Here is a 22,270-nt window from a genome sequence, read left to right as displayed (position 1 = left end):
CAAATCATGAAAGGGATGCATGTGCACTGTAGAAAACTTGAAAGACATAAAAGTATCAAAAAGATTAAAAAAAAACCAATCTCATGTATTTTTCATTTTCTTCTGGGTATGTTTATGATGTAGCAAAAATGGTTGGTATTTCCTATTTTTATGACCTTTTTTACTTCACCAATTTTTTTTGGACCATTAAATATTATTTATCATGCTTTTTAATGACTTTATAATACCCAAGTCTAAGTTTAAAGATAAGAGTATCATAAACTCTGGCAGACTAATACAGGAGATATTTTTGTACAGGGGAGCAATTCCTTGCTTGTAGCTCTTCTCCCTGCCTAGTTAAATGTGCACAGTGTCTATTGCGTTCCCTCTGCCCGCAGAGAGAGACACGACAAACGTCTGAAGCTTTGGAAGTTTATTGTGCACAGTCTTCCTTTCTTTCCCTCTTTTCTATCCCATTCTCTCTTTTCTTCCTCTCGCTCTCTTTCCCTCTGCTTGACTCTCGCCTGCTTCGGCTGCTCCGCTTCTCCCGCTCGGCTCACGCCTGCTTCGGCCACTCCGCTTCTCCCACTCGGCTCTCGCCCTCGCTCGCACTCTTCTTCCTCGCTTCTACTCCTACTCTCAACTTCCTCTCACTCCCCCACCCATCAAGCTTATATACACTTCAACCAATCAGGGGAGAGCACACAAGGTAAATGCGCGGACAGCTGCAGGCATAGAATAGGTACACGAGGGGGGCATGCTCTAATCGCATCGTTAACTAGCCAATCATTGGAATTCGCTGGTTGTTTACTGTATAGCTGGCTGCTTTTGGCTCAGCGCCAGGTGCCATCTTGACCGTGCCCAAGGCTGGGGGTCCCGGAAACCCCGACAAGTGTCTATTTTGTGAACTAGTTTAGGAGCAGTTAGAGCTAATATGACCCATTACCTCGTGTGGCTATCCTCTTTACTTTTTATTTATTTGTTTTAGGTTTTGGTACTAGGGACTGAACCCAGGAGTGCTCCTCCACTGAGCCACATTCCCAGCCCTTTTAATTTTATTTATTTATTTATTTATTTGAGACAGAGTCTTGCTAAGTTGCTCTTAGGGCCTTGCTAAGTTTCTGAGGCTGGCCTTGAACTTGGGATCCTCTGCCTTGGTCATCTGGGATTACAGGTGTGCACCACTCTGCCTGTCTGACCTTTAGTTTTGAGGATCATAGGTATGAATAGAACTTTGGCTACTGGACATTATTTTTTTCTCCTTGGATAAATTTAATAACTCTTAACAGTTCTTTAGATGGTGACTCTAAAAATATTGTTGCTCTTCACTTTCATAAAAGAATCCATACTAGTTTTCTTAAGTAAAATTAGGGTTAGAGACTGTTATACTAAATAATCAGCTAGTAACAAGATTACTTTTCCTTTTTTGTATTCTACTTGCATTATTGATTCAAGTGAATGCAGTAAAGAAAAAAATCTAGAATATGATATCCAGTTATCTAGGAAATAAGGAGTTTTAATAGAAAATTGATTGGCTCACTAGTAAGCAAATTAATGTGGTGCAAAAGTGTATCAGCATGGTATGTGATCAATTTACCAAGAAGAGTATAAGTTGCTAGGAATAAGGCCAGCAAGCATTCTATGCTAAGCAGTGTTCCAAGGCAACTGTATTTTGGCAACTTATCCAGTTTCTAAAGGAATGAGAGAAGGATGTGTTTTATTTAATCCATATCTTTTAAGTGAATAGGTATTTTAAAACACAAGCAATGTTGCCACCAGCCTTCTAATGTTTTCCTGTGGTCCTGGGTCCCAACCATAGTTTGCCCTCTGTTTCGAGTGATTTTAATCTAAACACATTAAGTTTCTGTCCAGTTCTTTCTGTACAGAGTCAGAAATATGGGTCTGAAAATAAAAGCAGAGCTCTTATACAAGGAGGTCAGTGTTTTCACTCAGAAAAGAAAGTATGCAAACTAGTCTTCTAATGGTTTTCATAATTGTTCTAAATGATATTTGACATTCAGTGAGCTTTTTAAAATTTATTGCTTAATATTTTTTCTTTGTAAGCATTTTTCTTCATTAATTATCTGTTCTTATGTCCCCTGTCCTGTCATGATCATTACACAGCCCATTTTAGTATCCATATGAAGTGGTATAACTAAGAAGGAGGCGTTTAGATTAGCTATCAGGAAGAACTTCCTTAAAGCCAGAACTATGGGAATACTAAGAAAATGGGACCATCTCTTTTTGGGAATATATAAAGAAAAGCATGTAAAGCGATTGTGGACGCTTGTTCCCTTGCTCAGAATTTTTTTTTTTTCCTTGCTCAGAATTAAGGGGAGTGTGTGAAATGATCTTTTGTGATCATTTTTCACTTTGGGCTTTTGTGATTCTCGGAATATCAGCAACAGGGAAAAACAGTTTCTATCTAGTGAGAGTGTTATGGTTTGGTTAGGAGGTATCCCCTGAGAAGCTCATGTGTTTGGCAATGTAGGAATGTTCAGAGGTGAAATGATTTGATTATGAGAGCTATAATCTCATCAGTGCATTAATACATTCAATTGATTAATAATTTGAATGGACTACGTGGTGGTAACTTTAGGCAGATGCAGTGTGGCTGGAGGAAGTTGGTCACGGGAGGTGTAGTCTGGACTCTGTTACTGGCTCCTTGTTCTCTCTGCTTCCTGGTAGCCTTGAGCTGAGCAGTTCTCCTTCACCATGCCCTTCCGACATGATATTCTGCCTCATCATAGGCCTAGAGCTGTTGAGTTGGCCAACCAAGAACTGAACCTCTGAAACTGTGAGCCCAAAATAAACTTTTATTCTCCATGTTGTTATTGTCAGGTATTTTGGTCACAGCAATGAGAAATGAACACAGTGAGTTTGAAAAGTTTTCTTAATGGAATCTTTGTGTAGGAATCCCTCTGACAACAGGAACTGATGGCCATCTACTCTCCACAGGGTTGTCTGATGGTGGAGGGAAACTTCTTTACCTTGAAGGAAGGGATTCCATAGTTGGAAAGTTCTAATTATTATACAATAATTTTAAGTTGTGGTCTAAAACCTGCCTCCAGTAATTTTCTCCACTAATTCCAGTTTTACCCCTGAGACCTTATATAGCAACCCTACTCTTTTTTGGACATAATCCTTTGAAAGTTTGAGAAACAGCTTTTATAGCCTGCCACGAAGGGTCTCTTTGTCAGCATAAATACCCTCCTTGAGCAGCCTTTTTTGTCATCTGTGGACTTGAGAGCTGTACCATGCTGGTTTCCCTCAACATCCAGTTCAAATGCAGTGCCCCAAATTGAACAGAAGGTCCCGGAGACTCTGCCCACTGCAGAGGACAATGCAACCATTCTCTCCCCTGCTTTGGACACTGTCCTGCAGCCTCAGGTCATTTTAGCTCATTTTGGAGAGCTGTGGTGCAATGTTGAACCATCCTGAGTTCAGTGCATTTGAAATTTCTAAGTCCTTTGCACATCAGTGCTATTTATCTGATCCACTTCCACCCTCTGTCAGGCAGCTGAGTTTTCTTCAACCTAAGTTCAATACTTTCATTGATTGTGGGTGAAGCTCATCTTGTTGGTGTTGGCCCTGTTGAGTTCCTTTTGAATCTCAGTTCACCATAACTGATCCTCCCAACCTCACTTCTGCCACTGGTAAATTTGATAAGACATCCATGCCTTCATGGAAGCCGTTAGTAAATCTGCGCAACAGAATAGGAAGGTTTCTCATTCTTACAATTATTTCTTTGTTTTATCCCAATGTGAAAGGAAGTGGTCAGGCTCGTGGCTCATGGGGCCTCTATGGATCTTGGATCAGCTCCTTAGCTTTGCGAGTCTGAAAATGAAATTTTTCTTTCAAATCAGGTGTGATATATAAATCTTATTGTAAACTACTTCTTGCGTAGATTTTAAATGATGAAATACTGGAATTGTAGAAAGTAGTACAGAAAATAACAAAGCCCTCCTTGAACTTAACACTTCCAGTTGAGATGGGTTGAAGGGCTAACATTCAGAGTGCTAAAGCTCTTCTTGTCTCTAGGACAATACTGAATAAATATTGAAAAATTCTCATTTTCTAGGTTTACGATTTCTAAAAGTCATTTAGTCGACCATCTGTGTTCTTCATTCTAGCACCACATTTTTTTTTTTTTTTTTGTACCAGGGATTGAAGCCAGGGGCACTTAACTGCTGAGCCGCATCCCCAGCCCTTTTAAAAAAAAAAAAAAATTTGAGACCTGCTCTCACTGAGTTGCTTAGGGTCTCACTAAGTTGCTGAGGCTATCTTTAAACTTTTGATCCTCCTGCCTCAGCCTCTCTAGTTGATGAGATTATAGGCACGCACCACCAGGCATCATTCTTAATTTCAATAGCTGGGATATATTAAATTTCTCAAGTTTATTTAGGCACCGATCACATTTGAGGAAGACTGCTGCTTTATGATATTATGAAGACAGGTACTTCTTGTCCCTAGTAAGGTGTCCAAATTAAAATAAGTAGCCAATTTCATCCAAATTGTATGGACTATTTTTATTAGTCTTGGAGAGTGGAACTTCATGAGTTGGGAACTTGTCTTTTGGGGGCCTTTGAATACCTATGAACCATCTGCACACTAACAATTGTTTTAATCTTGAAACAGGAGCAAGCATTAAACACTAGACAGACCTGAATTTGAATCCCAGCTGTGACCTAATTTGATCTGAGTCTCACTTTCCTCCTTTATTAAATGGGAATGACAAAACTCTCTGTGCAGTGCTATGAGGATTAAACATTTCCTGATGGTGGTACGCAGTGACATTCAATCAATACCTCACTACTCTAATCCTGGTTGCAAGTCAGTTTTTTTAAGGTTCAAGATGAAATTCAAACATTAATATGCATATTATTTACAACTTCTAGTTACATTTATAGCTTATGGTTTATAGCTTATAGTTCTGTCTGTAAGTGTTAAAAGTGAACTTTAATGAAATCTATTCAAATTACCCTCAAATCCAGAGATTATTAAATAGTAAACTGTCTGGGCAGATATGTTGTTTATTTCTCCTACTCACAGAGCAATGATTGGAATAAAAATGATCACCCTGTTAACAAGATGTACTAGCAAGGATAATAGAAAGATTGACAGGTGGGTAAACAAAGAGGGGGAAAGGGAAATAGGGATGTTCTGCCCACCTGGCTGGATTCCAGTGTTACCCTGTATCTGTAGGTACCTTTAAGGTCAAATAAGAAAAAATACATCCAAGACTGCCAACTTAATATTGGATGCATTGTCCTGTCTGCCACCAGGAGGAACTTCTTTAAAGGCTTATTTTAATTGTTCAAAATTTCATATTTAAAAAAGAAAAGATTATTCTTGATATTATCATAAAATTAAGTACCTTCTGAGAATCTTTTCCTTTCTTTTTCAAAAACTTTGTGTTCAGTTAAATATCAACATCTTTGATGTCTTTGGGACAGTATGTTGTGACTGGATTATTATCATTTTTTGCAATGATCAGATGAAGGGCTTTAATCTTTTCTCTTTTCTGCCTTTGTGCAAATAAAAAACAAAGAAAGAAATGACCTCCTTAAATTTCTTATCCTGAAATGTAGAACAAACACTCTTGATGGTTTCTCTGACAAGAAGCAACCATTTTTAGCAACTGTGTACTCAACAAAATTTAGCATCTTAGGTTTCAACGGGAATGCTTTAGTTTCTGTAATTATTGGGACCATGGTCACATTGCCTCTGAGAAGTTATGTGCGCTTTCCTTATGTGGTTAAAAGGTTTAGAATTGCGTAGTTTGGAAGGAGGGTATAACCAGTTTAAAAAAAATGTTAAAAAAACATGTAGCTATCCTGCTCAGAACAAGATAACTCAAGGGCTCCATGTAATTTAGTAATTTCTTCAGTTAGATCTTTAAAAAACTCAAATCATTGTATGGGTTGGAGATGTGCTTTTGCATGACCACTAAAGAATTTTTCAGAGAGAAAGGGTCTCATGTAATATCTAGTGATTGTTGGTTGAAAGGAAATAATTGGAATCCTGCAACATAGTCATGGGAATATTTGACAGGGTACTGTATAATAATAGACTTCAGGAGGAGACCCATAGTTACATTCCCAGGTGGTCAGCAAGCTGCTATTTGAATTGTTGTTTTTGAAGGGATAGGGTGGTTATAGAATGTGATTTCTCTTCCTTTCTGATAAGTAAATTATAAAGCTAAATGCCTCTGGAAAACTTTAATCTGTCATTTGTGCTGTGCTTCTGGGTGATTTCGAGAGGCCCAGTAAACAGCCATAATTTAATCTATAGTGCCAGAAATATCCCTTATCATTAGGAATGGCAGATTCCTTTATTATGTAAGCAGGTCTTTATTGAGGAGACTGTTTTCTCCCAACTCCTCTCATTCTTAAATTAAGAGATACTTGTAGAAGTACAACTTCCGGCACTATGTTTGAGGTAAAATTGTTGAGACTGTGGGGAGATGGGGAGATACTTTTGACAACATCCATATGGGTGGGGAGATATTATTTAGCCATTATGTCCAACATGCTCCACCAACTTGCTTGGCTCTCATGGTTTTTTTTTTTTTTTCTCTTTTTTAAAAAATTAAGTATATATCCAAATTTGATGAAACTAAGTTTGTGATTTGGTGGCATTGTTAGCTATTAGATGTTCTCTGGGAATCACTCATTGTGTGAGAGCCTGTGGCAGAACTTCGACTAATAACCACACGGTTCCATCCTTCTCCTCCTGGACACTGATCTATAAAACATTTCCTAGCCACTCACTGTTATGGAGTCCTGGCCACCCCAAGGGGAGTGGAAGAGACGGGTGCCAGGTGCAGGCCTGGAAAGCTGTGATTGTCGTGTGCTTTTCTCCTGTCTGTCTGGCATAGAGCGGGGTAATTTGGCAACAAGAGTTGTAGGTGATAGAGCCCCAAGGTGGCTAGAGCTAGGGTCCCTGGAACACTACCTGGAGGAGAGTTATCAGAGCAGCAGTATCTGCCTGGGGCCCTTTCAGGAGCAAGAAATGAGCTTTTGATTGTGTTGTGCCAACTGCTTCTGAGTTTCTCTGTGACAGCTACAGGGTCACCTCCTGATCCCCCATTGTCACTTAGCTCAAGGTGCAGCACCCTTCACTCTGTATCTGTTTTGGGTGCCCCTTTCCTTGTTGCCGGTAGGTTTGCCTTCTTCACTCCTCTGTCCTTTTTTTGTTTTCTTCCCATTCACTCTGTTCCACATCCCTTTTCTTCCCTCATAAAAAATTTGCAAATCTTGCGATTTGGATCTCAGTCTCCATACACTGCCTCTGAAAGCCAACCGTCTGGCCCAACCTCAAGTTTCTCCTGGGCATGGGACATTATTCAATTTTTTTTTTTAAACTGCTTTTAAACTAGTTTTAGTTACCTAGCAGAGTTGAGCAGAAGGTGCGCAGGTCCCATCTACCCTGTGCCCCCACATGTCAGCATCCCCATCAGAACCTCGTGGACACAGGATGATCACCCAAAGTCCACAGTTTATATTAGGATTCACTCTCCATATTGAATATTCTCTGGTTTTGAACAAATGTATAATGACAGGTATCTTACCTCATAGTATCACTGCACTAAAAAATCCTCTTCACCCATTCATTCATTCATCCTCTGCCACCTGTTAACCCCTGGAGCCACTGATTTTTTTTTTTTAACTATTTCCATGTAGCTTTTCCTTTTCTAAAATGCTGTGTAGTTGGGTATTTTGCCTTTTTCTTTTTTTTTTTTCTTTTTTTTTTTTTTTTTTTTTTTGCGGTGCTGGGGATTGAACCCAGGGCCTTGTGCTTGTGAGGCAAGCACTGTACCAACTGACCTATATCCTCAGCCCCGGTAGGTAGCCTTTTAAGATTAAGAACAGTACAAAGCAGAATTTCAATTATCAAGAATGTAAGTAACAATAAATGTTGGCCAGGATGTAGAGAAAAAGGTTCACTCATACATTGCAAATTGGTGCAACCACTCAGGAAAGCAGTATGGTGATTCCTCAGAAAAGTTGGAATGGAACCACCTTTTGACCCAGTTATCCTACTCCTTGGTATATACTCAAAGAATTTAAAATCAGCCTACTACTACTGTCATGTATAACTAATTAGGACAAATTTTAAAAAATCATTATACTATAGTGATGTGGCCACATTGTTGTTCGTGGCAGATCAATTCACAATAGCTAAGCTATGGAACCAAGCTAGGTACCCTTCAATAGATGAAAGGATAAAGAAAATGTGGTATACATATACGATGGAATATTACTCAGCCGTAAAGAAGAATGAAATTATGGCATTTGCTTGTAAGTGAATGGAACTGGAGGCTATTATTCTAAGTGAAATAAGCCTATTTCAAAAAAAAACCAAAGGCCAAATGTTCTCTCTGATATGTGGATGCTGACTCTCAATAGGTGGGGGGTGGCAGGGAATGGGGAGGAAGGAGTAGAGATTCACTGAATTGGACAGGGGGGAATGGAAGAAGGGGGGATGGAAATGGGAAAGAGTAGAATGAATGGGACATAACTTTCCTATGTTCATATATGAATACATAAGTATAAATACACATGTACAACCACAAGAATGGGAAGTTATACTCCATGTATGTATAATATGTCAAAATTTCATTCTACTGTCAAAATGCATATGTCAAAGGAACAACAACAAAAGAACAGTACAGAGGGTTCCTATGGTGACCATTTTTATCTTTATGGGTTTTTAAGCAACCTTAGTCAATAAGTATCATTTTCACATTGAGGTTTCATGTCAAGAAGCAAGAAATTTCATATTCAATGTGAAAACAATGCCTGATGTCCCTTTGTAACTGAGGTTACTTCAGTAATGTCTATATGGTGGAGACTTTGACAATCTACAAACAGAAGTCTGTCATTGTAAGGTTTGTAAGCAACATTAGATTGTATGTTGCATGTTTGTAGTTGGCCTTAGGAAAAATGGAAATTTATTTACCACAGCAGTCTGGGTCAGAGTTAGAGGGTGTCTGAAGCTATTTCCACGTTCAAGTTGAAATGTTGCCTGACCAAAACTTCCATTTGATCACCAGAGGCTGCAGGTTGCTAGATTAAAGCCAGTGGAGGGGATAATAGCTCTACCTAACCATCTGCCTGTCCATCTGTCCATCTGTCTGTGTATCTTTAAGAAATGGCAGGAAGGACCCTGAGTTTCAGGCCAGCCCTTCCACGAGGGTGCTGGAATAATCTCCCACTTGCCTTTAGGCCCTTGTAGCTTCTGTTTTCTCACTGGCACAGGTTACTGGAGCTGCTGCAGTCTGATAAACAGAGCTGAATACAGACGTGGTCTCCTGGGTAATAGATTCATTAGCCTCTTCTCGGCAGAGAAAAATCACATCAAATGCCTCCATGATGTGGCAGAAAATGCTTGGAAAGAAAGCCCAGTCATTTTTTGCTTGGATTGGTGCCAGGGGATCCACAATTTCAACCTTAACCCCATCACTGTCTAGTCTCAGGAAAACAGCCAGAGTGAGCTTTTTAAAGAAAAATCTAGATCTTGTTAACCTAATCAAATGCAATGCAATGGCTTCCTACTCTGGAGTCAATACCCTAACCCTCCCAGTAATCTTTGCTCATCTCTGTCCTTGCCTCCTACCTTTTGCCTATAGTGCTCCAGCTGTTTCCTGGGTTCCTTGTTTCTCACACTTGGTGGGTACATGCTACCTCGGGCCTTTGCACTTGCTGGCCTTACTGCCTACAGACACTCAACTTTCCTACTCCCATGGCTTAGTCTCTTACTTATTTAGGTCTCTGTCTAAATGTCACCTCATTAGAGGCTTTTCCTTTCTATCCTGTCTAAATCAGCTCTCTCCTTACCCAACCTTCCTTTTAAGTTAGATTCCTTGTCACTTAAAACTCTTGTGAATCCCTTACCTGTCAAATGCTTAATTACTTATTGATTGCTATGTCTCCCCAGTAGAATCCTTTCATGAGGTCAGGTAGTTGGTTTTAACCAAGCACTTAGTAGATATTCTGTAAGTATATGTGGATTGAATGAATAAATGCGGAAAGGGACTTAGTGCTGGTCTGTCCTCCTGGGAAACCTTGGGCCCATTACGCACCTGTTTGTGTCTTTGGGGTTCATTCACAGAGCCAATGAAGCGGCACACGTGGACACACCTTATAAACAGTAAAACATGAAGGAAACGGAGGGTATTTTTATTGACAACATTAATTGCCCTCTCAGGGTTCTGGGGTTTAGTTCTGTGTTCATGGCTACAGTTGTTCTTACTCTGCCAGGCTTGTGCTGAGCCAGGAAGAGGGGGTGGACCCCAATTTACTTTGGCCAGATGGTACCCTGGTGATGCCAGCATTCCGCCTCTCTGTATGTAGGTCCTGTTTCTTGCTGGCTTACAGCCCCAAACAGTTGGCCTGGGGAGCGGGGGAAGGGAGAGTGAATGAGGGTGAGCGAAGTAAGGGGCAAGAAAGGACACGGCCAGAAGGCCAGGAAAATGAGCTGCGGCATTCTGAAGCCACACTGGCTCTGCCTAAAGTAGGACAGAGCAAGGAATCTCCAGGTGTGGTCTCTCCTTCTACCTGCGGGACTGTATGTGACGTGGAAAGACAGGTTTACCAGAATGAGGCTGTGTGGTTAGTTGGGTGTTGAGTCCTTTGAAAAGATACCCCCACCCTGATTGATGATTCATCATGAAAGACACATTGCTTTTTTTTTTTTTTTTTTGGTACTGGGGATTGAACCCAGGTGCACTTAACCACATCCCCAGCCCTTTTTTATATTTTATTTAGAGACAGGGTCTCTCTGAGTTGCTTGGGGCCTTGCTAAGTTGCTGAGGCTGACTTTGAACTCACGATCCTCCTGCCTCATTCTCCTTGAGCTGCTGGGATTACAGGTATGCACCACTGTCCAGCCGAAAAGACACATTTCAAGGTGCTTCTTTTGCCCTTGACTCTTGATTTGGGTCTCGTGAAATGTCCTTTATCAGCTCCCACATTTGGGTCCTCTTCCTGGCTGGTTTCCCCTCCTCGGTCTCTACCAGTGTTTCCAGAGTGCGGTGCGTGGTGGGTTGGGCGCTTCTCTCTCCCGTTCTTTTCCATTGATCTGCTTATTCCCGCTCCTTCCTGCCCTGCCCTGTGGCAGTAGACTCTACCTCGCTTGGTTCCCCCTTTTTCTCCCCAGGGTGTCCACATCTCTCCTCAGCCCTGTCTGCTGATGGTTTACTTCTGCTCTCCCTCCCACTGAGCCCGCCTCCTGTGTCTTTTTCTGTCCTCTCCCATACGTATGTGGAGCTGGGGCTCCAGTGACCTGCTGATGCTGGTCCTGTGCCCTGCTGCTTCCTGCTTTCTAGTCTGCCAGGGCATTGTGTTTTCCGTGCTGCGTCTGTGCTGGCTTTTTACTTGCTTGTGTTTTGATGGGAGCAGCAGGGTCTGGAAGTGCTCTGTGGTTTAACGCAAGTGGTGGGAGCCTTGGAGAGAAACCGTAGGGCAGTGGAGGGTGTGACTGTCATGGGGTGGACATGGGGCAGCTTTGGGGACAATGACTGTTTCTGATTCTGACTTGCTTCCCAATCCCTGGAGGAGGAATAGGGTTCATTTGGGGGTCAGAGGCTGTGGTTCTTCCTGACTAGTGGCATGGAATTGTGGGGAGAGTCCTAATAGTGGAGGTGAGGACTCTGGCCACAGTTCTGCCCTGTGATGGACCCCAAATTAAGTCAACTTTTCTTATGGCTGTTCAGTTTGTTTGTAAAATAAGAGTTTTAATTCTGATAAACTCTACATTTTTAAAATTTCTGAATTGATGCTTCCGTTAGTGAGGATTGCTTGATTCTTTTATCTTGCAATGGCATTGTTTGGCAGGATCTTCAGTGTTTTTTTAAGAATGGTCTGCTGTGTGTGCGTGTGTGTGTGCGCGTGTGCACATGTGCACAGTGTGTGGACGTTGGGCAGAAGAGGTGTTCTGGCACAGGCACTGGTAAGATGAGAGGGGCAAGAGCACTGCTTCCTGCTTGTACACCTCATAAGAGGGCCTTCCTGCAGACCGGAGGCTCAATGATCTGCTCCAAAATAAGAGTACTAGTGGTTATGCCACTCTTCTTTGCTCAGAACAGATCAATTTATGGAGACTTAGGGTTCTTTGTATTCCTGATAGTCCTGGTTTGGGTTTGACCTGTTGTAGGCTGTCAACTGATCCATAGTGACCTTCAGACAACACTTGGCTTGACATAAATCCATAGACCTCAAGTGTTACATAATAGCCACATGTGGCTATGGTCTGTGAGGTTCAACCTGAATCTGAAGTGGATGAGTTCTAGTCTTCATTGTGTTGTAGACCTATCTTATTTGAGATATGAACTATAAAAAGGTATGGAGAAACATTTGCGTAGGCCATTAGTGACTTTGGTCACTGATAGAGCTTTGTTATCTCCCAATAGAACAGCCAGGGTGGCCTCTCATCAGAGGGGCCTTAGAGACCTGGGCAGGTGATGTGGAAACTTTGATTTGGTAAGAAAAATCTCCCCCCGCAAAGTATGGGGAACTTTAATATGTAAACTTTAAAAAAACTTTATGATTATAAATGTATTATTTAAATTTCTTATATTTGTCAATTCACTGGACTAGTCAATAACTTAGTACAGTCTTAAAATTTGATGAAGAGTATGTTGAAGTGAATAATTGTCTTTTTAGATTTAAAAATAATTGGAAACACATTTTCAAAATGAAATTTAAATGAAGTGTTTGTGAACTCCCAACATCCTAAGGTTCCTGTGAACTCAGTTGGAAAATCACTCATAGAATAAAAATGAACTAAGCATCTACCCAATGAGCTAGAAAAATAAATTAAAATGAAAGTGTGAGGGAGAAATGAAATAAAACCCCTTATCTAGACTGACTCATTTTTAAGTAGTGAAGTCATTAATCTAGAATTATATACCAGATATTATAGATTCTGGATTGTCAAGACTAGACAGATTTTAGCTCCCTTCTCTCTTAGAACAAATAAATAAGCAAAAAAGAAAAACAACAACAACAAAACCCCCACTGTGTCCTGGTAGTGCTTGTTCCCCCAAAGCCGAAGCTTGTCATCCATGGGCTCCTCTGATCCTTAGAAGGCTGTCACAGTGGAGGTGAACTCTGTCCCTTGTCCTTCCCTCCATTGTTCTGTGCTCTCCCCTTGGGGCCTGGAGGACATGTCTACTCCCTTGTCTGCATGACAGACCCTCAGATATTTGCAGTGGGGACTGTTTACCCTCAAGTCTGCTCTTCTTTGGCAAAACAGCCCCAGTTCCTTCAATTGTTCTTCCTAGGACAATGTAGCTTCTGCATCCCTTTGGCATCTTTGTATTTATGTGACAGTATTTCATGGCCTAGGTTTGTTTGGCAGAAATAGAGCAGACTCTACCATACTCATTCTTCATGCAGGCACTAGATTTTCCTAGTACAGGATAATGTGGAATTAGCATTTTGGGGCGGCTGTCTCAGTGATGAGTCATGCTAGTTGATTATTGACTAAAATCTCAACCTATGTCCACTTGGGCTGCATTTTTTTTCTTTTTAAAATTTTTGTAGTTGATTACCTTGGGACCAAGTGAATATCAAACTCATGAAAGAGTACAGATTAAAATTTTTCTTATACTCAACTCAGTATGCTTCCCACTGTGATCTGCTACTTAAACTGTCAGATATTTGTTCAGTTTCTAGGAGTTCTGTGCTTTCATGGAATCTGTAAGTGATTTGAAAAGAAAGCAAGCTAGAAGTTTTCAAAAGCCTGCTTCTGGTCTTGGGAGGAATCTGGAGTCATTCACTAACCTCTGTCATGAATTGTTTTTTTACTCCATTCTGCTGTGTTACAGAAACAAAGGCTAATTCTAAAGTGGTGAATCATCCCATGGAGTATGGAAGTTGCAAAGACTTTTTGATTTGTGTGTTTATATTTTTTGAACTGCTGAGTCTAATTCAGAAGTTTGGATAAGGGATAGTTTTCATAAATATTAACAGCTACATTTAATTTATAATAATCGTTCCTTTTAATAAGTGATTTTGTCTAATAAAGAACTTTTTTTATCTTTGTCAATTTTGTGTCTGCTTATTCTACTAGCTATTGAAAGAGACATGTTAAAAGTCTCCCACTGTGATTGCAGTTTTTTTATTTTTAGATTTGTTATATACTTTATAGCATTTGAAACTATGTTATTTTGCATATAGATTTAAAATGTTATGACATCTTGTGCAACTGACTCCCCTTAACTAGCAGTATGTCTTGCTTCAAAATCTACTTTGATATTATTTTGGCAATGCTACCTGTCTTTTGGTTAGTATCTTATGGTATTTTTTTACTTTCAAGCTTTCTGTGTTATTTTAAAAATGTGTCTCTTGGAAGCAGCATATAGGTATGGTCATTATTTTTGGATTAAAAGATTCGTTCTCAGTCTTAGTGCTTGATTTGGAGCAATTAGTCCATTTATATTTAATATAACTGTTGGTATGTTTGGATTTATGTAACTATTGTCTCTTTTGGCACACACTTTTTATGTTGTTTCTCCTGTTTTATCTTCTTTTGGATTAATCATCTGTTTTCTCTTTCATCTTCCCCTCTATTCCTTTCTAGTTCTATGTCCTTTTACTATTCTTGTAGTGGTTAATTGGAAGTAAAATCTTGGCTATTTGGTATATTACAAGTATAATAAATGTTATTAGTTTCAACACTTTCCCACACTGCTACACACTCTAATTCCATCTTTTACATAATTGTTGTCATACATTGTAATACAAACGTTTTAAACTCCATGGCATTGTTTTGTAAAACATTTTATTATATATTTTTCAATATATAATTTTGTAAAATTATCATTATACATTTGATATTAATATTTACTCACATATTACCCATTTCACTGCCTTCCTCATCTGTGTTTCTATTAAGACATTTAATTTCTGCTTGACTAATTTCCATTAGTATTTCATGTACTGGTTTGCGGGGTGAATCCCTGAAGTATTTGCCTTAAAATTTTAAATTTCATCTTCACTTTAAAAGCATATTTTTTAGATGTGGAATTTTAGTTTATCGATTATTTTCTTCCATCACTTTAAAGATATTAAGGCTTCTCCCCCTATTTTCTAAGTGCTTCTCCTCTTTCTGAAATTGTATTGCTTTTTATCTTCATTGTTTTTATAGAAGATGGGTGCTTTTAGGAACACTTTTATTTATTTTATTTTATTTTTTCTTCCTCAGTTGTTATCAGCAGGAATGCTGGCCTACTATGGTCTATTCATGCTATCTGGAAATGGAAGCCATTTCTACCCTAAAGGCAATTTATGAAGAAATGTCTTATAAGTCTTTTAAGCCATTTTAGTTAACCTTTCCTAAGAAAAATGATATTCAGATATTTCTCTCCAGGATTTAACTAATTTGTATTCACATAAATTTTGTTGGGTGATAAGTTTGAGTAATCTTTCTATTTTATACTATACAAAAGTGAGACTCTTTTAAACATGCTTTAATTTGATGGTTCTCAGTTTTTTGGGAATCATACGCTCTTTCTGTACTCTGCTAAGAATTTTTGATTAACAGATTGATTCTCAAATGAATGCCTCTAACTGTGCATATATCTTCAGGGGAATCAGGGAACATTTCCCCACCTCCCTCACTTCCACACCTACCCATGGCTTTCAGGATGTGAACCCCATGAGTTTCAGGATGACAAATTCTTTATTAAGTAAATAAAACAAATATTAAGTTAAATGTAAAAGTGCCGGTGAGTCCCTAAACATTCAGGCTCTTGCTGTTTGTGCAGTAACCTGGCGGAGAGAAAAGCATGTTGGCCTTGCACAGGAAGAGAGAGGCTTACTAGATTTGATATTTTTAGTGTTCTTCTTTAGAAACGAGGATAAAAATATTACCTCCCAGGAATTATTGTGGAATTAGATGAGAAAATACACAAGGAAGCACTTTATAAATTGTGAAGTCCTATACACATAAAACATAATGTGTGTTTGTAGATATGTATATATCCAGATCTATATAAATGGGCACACACATGAGTAATTTTTGTAGTTCCAACTTTACTTTAAGAAATTCTTCAGTTAAGTGCAGTGATTTGGAATAAATTATTTTGTGCTCACAGCACACCAGACAGTGTGCTGAGAAGCTGCGAAGAGAAGAAGTTGACTGGGAGGTTAAGCAGAAATCATGAAATGCAATGTTATCCTCCTGACTCTGGAGTATCGAACTAGTTAGTATTAGGAATAACTAGTACCTGTACTTGTATTTGCTTTCCTTTAAAGTGAAATAACAATCATAATGCATTCTTTTCCCCTTAATTTTCAAGGATTGTGTCTGTATAGAATTACTATTATTATTATTATTAAGAAGTAAGGCTTCAAATATTAAAATAAAGAATCAAATTTGGTAGTTCACTTAGAACACTATGTTTATATTAGAATAATGTTTTATGGTATGTGTTAGTAAATTTTTATTATTCTATTTAACGTACCAACTCACATCTACCTTTGTAGCTTCTACTCCCCAAATCATCCCATATAAAGGTTGTGTATTATACCAGAATAATTTGGAAGACATGTCTGACTGTCATATAAAAGGTGGCATTGTCATTAGAAAGCATTTGTTAAATTTCCATTTTTGTCTGTTGTTATAAAAGCCAGAGTTCACACACCTTTTTGAATCTTTGTATGCCTCTGAGACTATGACGAAGGCTGTAAATCTTTTCTCTTAACATGAACACATAGACACAAAAACAGTTTTGCTAATAATATTTTAAAATATGAAACACTTCACGAATTTACTTGTCCTCCATGCATAGGGGCCATGCTAATCTTCTCTGTATTGTTCCAATTTTAGTATATGTGCTGCCAAAGCAAGCACTAGTTTTGCTAATAATTTTAAAGGTGCTCATATTACCTGAAATGCATTTACAGATTCTTCTCATGACCCCAGATTAAGAAAACCCACATCACTGGGTGTGGTGGCACACACCTGTAATCCCAGAGACTCAGGAGACTGAGGCAGGAGGATTGGGAGTTCAAAGCCAACCTCAGCAACTTAATGAGGATCAAAACAATTTAGCAAGACCCTATCTCTAAATAAAATATAAAAACAGTTCAGAGGTTAAGTGCCCTTGGGTTCAATTCATGGTACCAACCAACCAACAAACAAAAAACTCACTGTAAAAAGATGTACTACTTTGTTTTCATTGTCTAATTCAAAAATTCATTGTTCTTTTATCGCCCATTCATGCCAGATATTTTAGAAACTCACAGTTAAGGTTGTTGTCCAGCAAATAGCCTTGTTATTAGCAAAGGATAACTATGTGCAGATGCATGGCCTGCAGTGGGTGAGAGGGAAGAGAGGGAGGAAGGGAGAGGACATTAGTGCAAGAATGCCCAGTAGTTAGGTTAATGCAACTGCTCTTTTGCTCAGGGTACAAGAGACAGAGATAAGTGAACAAGTCTTTAGGACATGCAAATTAGTGTCTATGACTGTTTCCACTTCAAATGCCATCTGAACAGGAGTTAGGAAGTTTGTTGGATGAGATAGCTTAAGTGGAAAACCATGTAATACCTTTCAAATTCTATGGGAAAAAATATATAGTTGTCCTGGCATTTTAGGAGAAGTCTGAATCTTTTAGAATTATTGATGAGTTCTACAAGTAGTATTTCTCTAGAAGGATATTGATGGTAAAGATATGTTGATTTAATTCAGCAAATTTTTTTTGTGTTTATATTAAAGTCTATTTAATAGTATTACAGATAGTTCATCTTTCCTTCTCCACATTTGTTATTAGTGTTTTCCATATTACTTGGCCTTAAGAGCAAGATGGAGCGATAGGAATGTAGATGAGTGTTTAACCAGGAGTAGAGCTGAGTGTTTTTTACTGGGGCATGAGAGAGTAAAATGTGGTACACCTTCACTATTCAGAGGGGAAACGGGGTGACCTAGCATTGTTCCAGCTGGTTTACTTGGGAAAATGAAAAATTTGACCCATCAAAGGCAAAGCTTATACCAGAGAACTCAGAAGTGAGAAGGAAGAGGGAAGAGTAGTATTAAATTGAAATTTGAATTTCCCACTATCAATGTGTGCACCATTTAGTAACAGGTTTTTCTAAAAGTAGGCAACAAATTTCAGTGGCAATTTAAAAAAATGAATGAAATCAGCAAAGAATGGTTTATTATGTAATAGGAAAAAAATACAAAAAATACAAGGTTGGGATGAAAATGGTACTCTTGATCTGCAGGCATCTGTATGCATGATGAGAGTTGACACAACAGTTTTGGAAATCGGTTTGGACACTTGTGACAATTTGTTCACATTCTTGGATTCATTTCTGGAATTTTGCTCCAAACTAGTAACTTGAAGCATAAAAATGCACATGAAATTGTTTATTATGATATTGTTTATAATGTTAAAAAGAAATACACTTAACATACAATGCTAGAAGAATGTTTAATTATGGAATTATGGGACATCAAATACTTGATGGATGCAAATAGAAAAGTGTCAACTGTAACATTGTGGGAAATATTTTTAGAGTTGAAATATATAAATATTTAGATATTTTTCTTAAATAGCATCTCATAGAAAAATAACTTGTGATAATTTTACAACCAAAACTGGAGGTAATTTTGATAAAAGAGAGGAAATCTCAGCAGTACATGTACTTCTTCAGTGAGCATAGCTATGTGTGGATTACCTGTGCTTAGGAACAAAACCCGTAAGACCATAGGAAAATGAAAAGGAGTTGATACTTCAGGGTGGTGTGGATGTGTCTGAAATGTACATATCTGTAATGGCCATCATTTTATTTGATAATGAAGACTTTAAATGGTCTCTTCTAATTTTATGGTCTTATGAATTTTTTGTGTTAAATGTTGAATTATTTGGAAATTTAGTTACTTGATAGGAAGCGTGTTTTCACTCCCAGTGGATAGCTTTTGTCCCCAAATCATTTATTGAGTAGACCATTCTTAACCCACTGATTTGAAATGCCACCTTGATGATGTAATTTCCATGGACACGTGTGTCTGTCTCTGGACTCTACTTTGGGGTCTGTCTCTATATTGTTGTCATATTCTTCACATTACCTGGATTTTATTCTGTATTTTGCTTTGTCATAGGGCAAACTCTGAACCCTTCTCTCACAGCCCAAATATTATTCTATCTCAAAACTTTTGTTTCTATTCTTATGTATTTACTCTTCCAAATGAACTTTAGAATAAACTTGTGTAGTTATGTTTCAAAAAATTCAGTTTGGAATTTGGTGCACATGACATTTATACGTTAATTTGGAGAGATGATTTTGTGTAGCTTGCCTCTTCTTGTTTCTAGGAGTTTCAGTGAACTATTTCAGAGTTTGCAATTAGAACGCAGTTGATAGAAAGGTGATAACACATCTCTTTTACCTCTGTTTAGATGTGGAGTGATTCTGAGGTTGATGCTAACCAATTTACTTAGGAAAGTTTGGCATTTTCAATTGCCCAAAGCAATTGAATCCAGATGGGAAAGTGAAAGAAGTACACTGGAATCTGTAAGTTGGAATTTATCTTTATCGTGTATGAAACAAGTGGCCTTATAAAAAGAGCAGCAGATTTTCAGGGGCCACTGTGATTAGAAAGACCCCACTCTTAGCCGGAAGCTGGTACCTATGGCTGATTGTATGTTGCCCCGATTTCTGAGCATATTCTTTCAGAAGCCTGGGGTAGCTTCATGTACAGTCCATCTTCTGTGAACCTTATGAATGGCCTTTCCTGAATGCAAATGTTCTTGTTCTATCATCTTCATATTTTCTTCCTCTGGCTTCCTCTCCTGCCTCCCCTTCTATTTCATTGGCTACTTCTATTGGTTTCTGTATCATCTCTTTCCCTGCCTCTCCCATAGTATCTTTGTGTCTTTCTGGTGTCCTTGTGATCACCAAAAAGAAATTCCTTTTACTGCTGAATAGAGTACTTAGTGCTGGAACTTGTGGGCATCTCTCTTTAATGGGCCTGTCTTATTTTTGACATGAGCATAATTTATCTTTTTTACTGATGTTAGCATGATGTGATTCTTGAAAGAGGGCCACCATGAAGTGCAAGACTGTACTGTTAGGGGACGTCCTGCATTGAAAAGGGTTATAATTAAGTGCTTTGCTGAGTGGTAGTCCTTGTTCACCCACCCAAGCAAAACAGTAATATGACCACTGTTTGGAATAGATGCAGATTAGATATCCTTGTGATCTGTGAAAATCTTTGATCTATTTATACAATATGTTTTTTATTTAAAAAAAAGAAAACATGAAGAGGTCAGGTCAGATTCTGTCCATGGACTATTAACAGTCCCTTTAGTAACCGAGAACATGACTATAGCAATTTGTTTTTCCTTTTTTAGGAAATGGAATTTCATCTCAGTTTCCTCTCCCTCATGTCAGACATTTGTTATTGTTTTCTTTTTCTTTTTCAGATCTCCTTCCTGAACTTTTTTTGATGCTATTGTATGGTAGACTTTTCTTGGTGTGTTACTTTCTTTTGGTTGTATTTGTGCACGCATGCTCATATGCAGACAAAGGACAATTCAAAATTGTGAACCCGTGATTTTTTTCAGAACTCCACAATTGGTGTTCACTCCAAGTTATAATTTCAGATAACTTTGTGTGTGTGATGGATTTCAAACCACTTTGAAAACATAGCTTTTTTATTTAAACAAATTTTAGATTAAATAACTACTTGGCAACTGCAAGGAGGAGCCCTGCCCGAATCTTGCTTTTGCTCCTGATTCACCTGACCCTTAGCATCCTAGAGTGTCATGCTGCCATACAGAATGTCAGTCTGATACCCATCAAAGGCAAACAAATGTCCAGGAGACTGCGTAGGTGTTTCTCTGCTCAGTTTTCTCCCGTCTCAGTGTGAGGAACTCCGGGAGGACGGTTTGGTTTACTCTGGTTGAGCACACAGAAGCCCAGATGCTTCTCCACACTGGGCGAGCTCTGGAGGCCCTCCAAAGTGGGTGACCTTTCCAGCCCCCGCTTTCCACTTCCTTGCCACTCCCGCGGGCTGGGCGGAATGCTCCTCTCCCCAGAGGCACCACTCCACTCTGCCTTTTCGTGTTTGGGGTAGGGAGTGTCGTGAATCCTCCTAAGTCTCCTGGATCCTGAGATGCTCTGGGGGCTCATCTACACTGCGTCCCCCTGGGGTATGCTCTGCTGGTTTGGTGCCCTGCTCAAAGGCGCCACATGATCATATACTCAAGACCACTAGCTGCCACCTCAGTTCCTTTTGACACTTGTCCTCAGAGTATGCCTCCACGGGACAGGGTACTTTCCAGGGCTTTGTGCCAACCAGGACCTGCTAAGAGAGCGTAAGGCCAGGCCAGTTGAGAAAGAGGACTTGGAAATCCCTCAGAGAAGACAAATAGCAAATGGAACTGGCATAGCAAGTGTTGGAGCCAGTTGCCTTGTTTGTTTGGCAATGTTTGTGAACATTTAAGATTCTTGCAACCTACGAAGCAAGGCCAGAGCTAATGATAATTATCATGAACCTTTGTACTAATAGTGGTATTTCAGATACAGGATGAAAATTAATACAAGTAATGATGTTTGGCAGGTAAGAGTTCAAAGTAAAAGACAATGAAATATCACACTCCCACATCTAGTAAATAAATTTAAAAAAAATTCTTCCTTATACCCTGAACTTCTTTGACTTTAAAATCAGAACAGACCAGCTCTCACCCCCATTCCGAATATATCAGGAAGCATCTTCCCCGATGTCACAAAAATGTTGTTGTTGGAAAGGTGGATTTGTGATATTTGAGCTCACTCATATGAAGTGAATATAACAAATGACATGTTTTGGATGTGTGCCCTTTTGTTGTGGTTTCTTAGAGCCAGGACAAGGAAGTGTAATGATGCCCCAACTTATTTATCTTTCAGGGGCAGATGACAGTCTATGCAAAGTTTGGCAAAAATGTTTATCTTCCTGAAGATGCTGAGTTTTACTTTATTTATGATGGATCTCACCAGAGACACGTTGTAATTGCAGAGCGCATCGAAGATAACGTTCTCCAATCCAGAATTCCAGGTGAGTGGGCTCTTTGTAGCATGATTGGGAACTCTGTTGGCACTCATCTCCCTTCCGGGGTTCTAGGCCAGGGAGAAAAGCAGGAGGAACAGGAAAACAGTGCTCTGAGGTGTGTGTGGGGGTGTGTACAGATGTGCACCATCAGCAGGAAAACTTCCACTGTGTTCTTGTTGGAGGTTCTTCCTGCTGTGTCTGCAGCTCCATTTGGAGCCTTGACTTAGTCCTCGACTTAGCAGGCCCATCC

The 22,270-nt window shown here is 39.2% G+C and overlaps 1 protein-coding gene and 1 non-coding gene across 5 annotated transcripts in view; one reads left to right on the top strand and one right to left on the bottom strand.

The window, feature by feature from the left end:
• Arhgef28 (Rho guanine nucleotide exchange factor 28) overlaps positions 1-22,270 on the top strand; it is a 309,587-nt gene that overhangs the window by 100,980 nt on the left and 186,337 nt on the right. For 2 of the 4 annotated variants that reach the window (XM_047556975.1, XM_047556974.1), the window contains exons 1-2: positions 19,396-19,502; positions 21,879-22,026. In XM_047556975.1, coding sequence (XP_047412931.1) covers positions 19,410-19,502; positions 21,879-22,026 — 241 coding nt within the window. In that variant the 5' untranslated portion in view covers positions 19,396-19,409. Of the gene's footprint in view, positions 1-19,395; positions 19,503-21,878; positions 22,027-22,270 lie in introns of those variants that run through there. The other 2 variants (XM_047556977.1, XM_047556976.1) reach the window with 1 other exon arrangement.
• Positions 16,736-16,842, bottom strand: LOC124987795 (U6 spliceosomal RNA). The gene has a single exon (XR_007109305.1). It is a non-coding gene; the product is annotated as a U6 spliceosomal RNA (small nuclear RNA).

Source organism: Sciurus carolinensis, chromosome 6 (genome assembly GCF_902686445.1).
Source record: "Sciurus carolinensis chromosome 6, mSciCar1.2, whole genome shotgun sequence".
Lineage (NCBI taxonomy): Eukaryota > Metazoa > Chordata > Mammalia > Rodentia > Sciuridae > Sciurus > Sciurus carolinensis.
The sequence above is the reverse complement of the archived record's forward strand: the minus strand, read 5'-3'. Positions and strand labels throughout refer to the sequence as shown.